At 31.0% G+C, this 6,000-nt stretch overlaps 1 protein-coding gene across 1 annotated transcript; it reads left to right on the top strand.

Annotated features, from left to right (window-relative positions):
• Nucleotides 1-849: 849 nt before the first annotated feature.
• On the top strand, nucleotides 850-1,845 carry LOC131011917 (probable glutathione S-transferase). The gene is made up of 2 exons (XM_057939818.1): nucleotides 850-1,197; nucleotides 1,274-1,845. The coding sequence occupies exons 1-2, from the start codon at nucleotides 889-891 to the stop codon at nucleotides 1,622-1,624; spliced, it is 660 nt and encodes a 219-aa protein (XP_057795801.1). The 5' UTR covers nucleotides 850-888; the 3' UTR covers nucleotides 1,625-1,845.
• The last annotated feature ends 4,155 nt before the right edge of the window (nucleotides 1,846-6,000 follow it).

The following is a 6,000-nucleotide window of genomic DNA, read 5'->3' as shown; positions in this document are numbered from 1 at the left end:
AAAGATGAACTTATTTTGGGGACGGAGGGAGTATATGTTTAGAAGTAGTTATGATTCTATAAGCTTAAGATGATAATAATCTTTAAAGTTGCACGCGAGATAATTTTTGTAACTTAGTTGTGGTCATTAAAACTTCAAATGAGATGATACTCACAAGTTAAATTTATTATTTCAAACTCCAAATGAGATGATTCTCGGAACCCAATTATAATATTTGAAGCTAATAATGCATAAAATTTTGTCAAGATTTTTTCAAGTTCCATACAAAATAATATTTACAAGTTAGTTATGATGTTGGAAGCTACAAATCATACAATCTCACAAGTTAACTTTGAGTTTTAAAGCTCCAAATAGTGGTGTTAAAAAAATTGACGCATAAAAACTCATTTTTTGTATTTTAAGGTCTACACGAGATGCTGCTCAAAAGTCTGGTGTTCAAACGTTAGATATCGTCTTTCAAGCGTTAGATGATGATATGATCCTACATAGTTTAGACGAGATGATGCTCACATGAAAAAAATCATCAATCTTATATCAATCTTTTTCAAAACATTATTAAATAAAAATTTATATAAAAATAATATTTATTATTCAAACAAAAAGTTAACATTTAATTAAAGAATATGGTTCAAATTAATATAATTTCAATTATATTATCTCAAATTAAATAAATTTAAAATAATTTATATATAAATAATTACTTATATAAAAATAATATCATATAATTTAAATAATAATATAAAATAATTATCCGTCGAATTTCGACGGGTTACACACTAATTCAATATAGATAAGACAAGAAAGAAGCATAGCTCAAGATTAAAAACTATGTACGAAACCACTATATAACAAGAGCCAGGGAGAGAGAGAGAGAGAGATCAGAGAGAAATGGAAAAAGTGAAGGTGATAGGAGGATGGTTCAGTCCATTTGTGAAGAGAGTGGAAATGGCCCTCAAAATGAAAGGCGTTGAATATGAATACATTGAAGTAGATGTGGTAAACAAATCGCCTCTTCTTCTACAACACAATCCAATTCACAAAAAAGTGCCTGTGCTTCTACACGACGGCAAATCCATCGTTGAATCCGCTGTGATTCTTGAATATATCGATGAAATTTGGGAAGGTCCAAACATTCTGCCCAAAGATCCTTATGAAAGAGCTATGGCTCGTTTCTGGGCTAACTTCATCGATGAAAAGGTTCCATTTTTTTAATTAATCACATGCCTGATAACTGATAATTAATTCCATATTGATAAATATCAAAATTTTGCAGTGTGCTCCTGCAACGAGGAAAGCTCTATGGAGCAGAGGAGAGGAGCGAGAAAAGGCCGTAGAGGAAGCAACTCAAGGCTTAAAGATTCTGGAAAGTGAAGTAAAGGGAAAGAAATTCTTCGGAGGCGACCAAATTGGGTATGTAGATATGGTTGGTTGTTTCCTAGCCTATTGGTTTCCAATTGTTGATCAAGTGGTGGGGCTGCATCTCTTCACACAAGACAAATTTCCTAGTTTGTGCAAATGGGCAGATGAATTATGTGACAACGAATTTATTAAGGAATGTCTCCCCGATAAGGAAAGATTGGTTGATAGAGTTCGTGGCTACTCTCAGGCTCCTAGATCCCTATAGACAGACTTCTAATAATGCTATACACCTTTGTATGGATTTTTACAAACTAAATTAGATGATGATTTGGGTTGTTTTCAATTTGAACCAAATGTTGTGTGGAAATATATTTATCGGGCTATTGGGTTTCCTATTACAATTAATGTAGACATGGTCACAACTATATGCATGTTTTTGGATTTTTCTTTTCTGTCGAACAGAGTGAATTATGTACTTCATCCGTCCACCAAAGATATGTCACTTTATTTTCGCACGAATTTTAATAAAATCTGAGTAAAGTTTATAGTGGAGTAAGGGTCCCACTTTAAATGTGAGTGGAGTTGTGTGGACTCTACTACTAAAAATGAATGTGGCATATTTTTTGTGGACGAACGAAAAATAAAATTATGGCATATCTTTGGTGGACAGAGGGAGTATGTTTTTTGGCGGATCAAGCTATGTATGTTTTTGGATTTTTCTTTTTACTTTTTGTTTTACTTTTATGTTTGGAACGTGTTGCAGAGACTAATTATAAATCTGATCTTAGATATTAACTCCAAGAAATTTGTTATTATAAGTCCGATGTTAAACATTGTAGTGCAAAAAATATCTATGATGGGACCTATTGTTTTTCTTTTTATGGAACGTACTGTAGATTTTTTTTTCCTTAATTCTTGACTTAAATTTCCCTCTTAATGCCAGCTTGAATGACGTACATTTTTTTTTGAATTAGAATTCCTTTTCGTTTTTTTCCTTAATTCTTGACTTAATTTCCCTCTTAATGCCAGCTTGAATGACAGTACAATTTTTTTAAATTAAAATTACAAGGGATATCTAAATATAATCAAATAAGCAACTCGCACGCAGACGAACCTCTACCACACAAAGGTGAAAAAATAATCGCACACGATCGGAATCACTACTCACACAAAAGTGAGAAAACTACTACACAAAAATGAGAAAACTACATCGTTCGTAGGCAAGATTAAATCCAAGACCTCTCATAAATGAGAGCGTTTAAATGCTTCAATTTTATCACATGAGCTAGCTCTCCTTGGCTGTACTTTTTCTTAAATCGTCTATGCATGACCAAAAATGGTTATGTCTCGACGTACGTATAAAAAATTCTTGAATAATTTTAGAATTGGAAGTTTCCTGTGATTACAAAGATCCAGCCAAGATCTCTCGTTCAAATGAAAAAAACAACATTAGTGAGGTCGGCCGCTCTACACTTTACAAGGCTCCTAAGACTATCCACAGTCGTGACACTAACTCAACTCAACCTTACTTCACGTTTTAATAAAATATTAATTTTTCTTTCATCCAGTACACACCCCACAACCTAACATAATTTTTACTCCCAATGGTGACACCAACCCAACTTTCATATTTTTTCTTTTTCACTTTATTTTTAAATTATCTTAATATCTAAAATAAAATATAAATTAAAATTAAATATTTATTTATTATATTTAATAAATAAAATAAATATTTTTTAAAAAAAAATTGTAATTATCAAAATAGAAACAAATTTGTGAGGAAAATTTCAACGAAATATGAAAAGAAGAAAGAGAGAGTTTTTGTTTGGGTGTGAAAATATAGTGAAATTGGGCTCTATTTATAGAGTTAAAAATAAGAAAATTTTTAATATAATTTTAATATATTTTATATATAAAAAAAACATTATAAAATTTTATTCATCAAAATATTTAATCCACCAATTATAATGTGACATATAGCATGAGAAAGAGAAAAAGTGGAGATGGTGACTTGGGGCGGTACCCGGGTCATGGCTTTACCATGACTTTGTAATTTCTTTTATTTCCACTTTCTTTTGTCTTATGCGCATGACACTCCCCCAAAGTCACGGGTGGGAGTAGTCTAAGCCAAAAAAGGGACCAAGAATATGCTAATGGTGAAGCAGTTAGGGTGTTTTTAAAACAGTTTATAAGCTCTTTAAAACAATTTATAAGCTGTTTAGGAGCTTATAAGCTCTTTCAAAATATTTGGCAAAATAAGCTCCTAAAGAGCTTATAAGCTGTAAAAATAAGCTCTAAGAGCTTATAAGCTCCCCAAAAAATAAGTTCATCTACCTCAACTTATTTTCTCATTTTCTTATAAGCAACACACATTTTACAAAATTAACTCGACTATAATTTTTTATTTTCATCATATATCATTCTAATTTCATTTTTCTTCGATTTTCTCTATAAAAATATTTTTCTCTCACTATCTAAAAATTCTCTCTATAGCTTATAAGTTCAATTATCCAAACACTTTGACAACTTATAAGATCTTGAGATATTACATCTTATAAGCTCTTGAAACGTCTTATAAGCTCCAAGAGCTTATAAGCTCTTTAAAATAAGCTTAGCCAACTCGGAGTTAAGCTCAACATATATGAAAGAGACTTGAAATCGGGCTAAATATCGAGGGTGAAGTAAGAATACATTCGTAGTAAACCATAAAGAGAGTACTTCATACATAAGTATAATTTGAATTTATAGGAGCGTATATGATGCTTTTCAAAAGATGGCTAAATATTAATAGTAATCTTGGAGAGTTGGAGTAATATTAATATGTGGAAATTTTTTATATATTAACTATATATCAGTTTTCTTAGAAACAAATATTAATGGAGAAAATGATCCTCGTGATTGTCTAGGGAAATTTTCCTTGAATTTGTGAATTTTTCTTTCCCTTTCTTTTTTTAAGTTATCGAATTGGTCTTCCTAGTTTTTTAATATAGAAATCTTGGATTTGAGCTTTGACAGTATTTGAGCATTTTTCCAGGTAATTTTAATTGGTATGATGCTTTTCATAAGTTGTCACTAGTATAAAAAATATTAAAAAATTTATATACACTAAATATTAATTTATAAGCTAATTATCAATACAAAAATTAATATCGAAAGAAAAATTGTACTAAACATTATATTTAAAATATTACATTATAAGTTGACTAACTAATAATGATTTAATCAATTCGAGTATTAGCACAGTAGTATTCATTTATTTGTAATAATGGGTGATCCGGCTATGAATTTGAATCCCTTCATATCTCAATTAAAAAAAAAAAAAAATCAAGCACATATGAATAAACAACTCACTACAACAAAATTCTCCTAATCGGACTCTCGCAAGTGTCCTATTATATTATATAATAGGACTTTCATCTGTATAGGACTTTTTCTAAGAGAGCTCAATTTGCGCTAGTCACAATATGTATAATGGGACATTCGCCGTAATAGGATGCTCACGAAAGTCCTATCAGAGGATGCTTGAAAATCCATTTTTGTGACACTTAGGAGTGTCCTAAAATTAGTGTCCTACTACATTATATACTATATTGTTCTAAAAATTCTAGTTTGATCTAGATTTATGTAACATTTTAAAATTACAAATTGCTACTAAATTCGTGTATATTTTTCAACTGGACTCGTTACAAAACAACAAAATTTAAGAATTTATGAAATACATCTGCTCCACCACTCTTGTATGTCACCACGGCTATAAGACCATGTTAAATCTTAATAAAACTCAGAAATTTTTTGATGAAATAGCCATAACATAAGTTTCTTTCATTGATTTTGTCGTGGCAAAGGCTAAAAAAAGAGACAACAACAGGATCAATCTTCTTCAATCATCATCGTCGTTGGTCACATGAAATGAAAAGAACATCATAATTATGAGTTCAGCGTACTCTTCTGCCACCACCATCATTAATTCCAACAAAATGCATAAGTATAAGTACAATACAAAAAAAAAAAAGAATAAATATAATTACCAAGTGTTGAGGCCATGCAACGCATGCTCTAATTGCATCTCCAATTGTGGACAAGTTTGAATATGGCCGAATCAAATCTTCTTCCCATTCTATAGGAATTAAAATTTGAACTTTATACCAATTTAATCTTAGTCGTTTTCCTCCAATGCCGTGATTGGGATCTACACTTTAAACCCAATATTTAGCTACAATTTTTCTAGAATTGAACAAATTCTTCAAGAGCACCGCACCCCCAAGCTATTCAATTAAACAATAATTGATGAGCTCAATAAAAAAATTATAACAGAAAAGATTAAAAACTGTTGTATAAACCTGAAATGTATGTCCCAGATTGATTAAATTCGAAGATTGACTAGGTGACACAGGTCGTCGTGCTGTAGAAACATTACTAGTATTTTGTTGCATCTTTTGTTGTAAACTTGCAATCATATTTGTGGCAGCAGTCACTTTTTTCTCCATTCTTGCCAGTGCTACTTGATTTTCCAATACCATCCGATAGCAAGTACTATGACTTGGAACATCACCCGGGATGTCTGAAGGGCTAACACCTAACCCAGCTATGCGTACTCTACCACGTAGATCTTTGCTCATAACTTTAGAAAAATGTATCACT

Source organism: Salvia miltiorrhiza, chromosome 2, assembly GCF_028751815.1.
Source record: "Salvia miltiorrhiza cultivar Shanhuang (shh) chromosome 2, IMPLAD_Smil_shh, whole genome shotgun sequence".
In the NCBI taxonomy this organism is placed as follows: Eukaryota; Viridiplantae; Streptophyta; class Magnoliopsida; order Lamiales; family Lamiaceae; genus Salvia; species Salvia miltiorrhiza.
This window is presented reverse-complemented; position numbering and strand designations above follow the sequence as displayed.

Bases quoted from the DNA above. Each gene is read 5' to 3' on its own strand.
- LOC131011917 (XM_057939818.1), top strand. From the start codon at position 889: ATGGAAAAAGTGAAGGTGATAGGAGGATGGTTCAGTCCATTTGTGAAG. The intron at 1,198-1,273 runs GTTCCATTTTTT...AAAATTTTGCAG, and splicing joins CTAACTTCATCGATGAAAAG to TGTGCTCCTGCAACGAGGAA.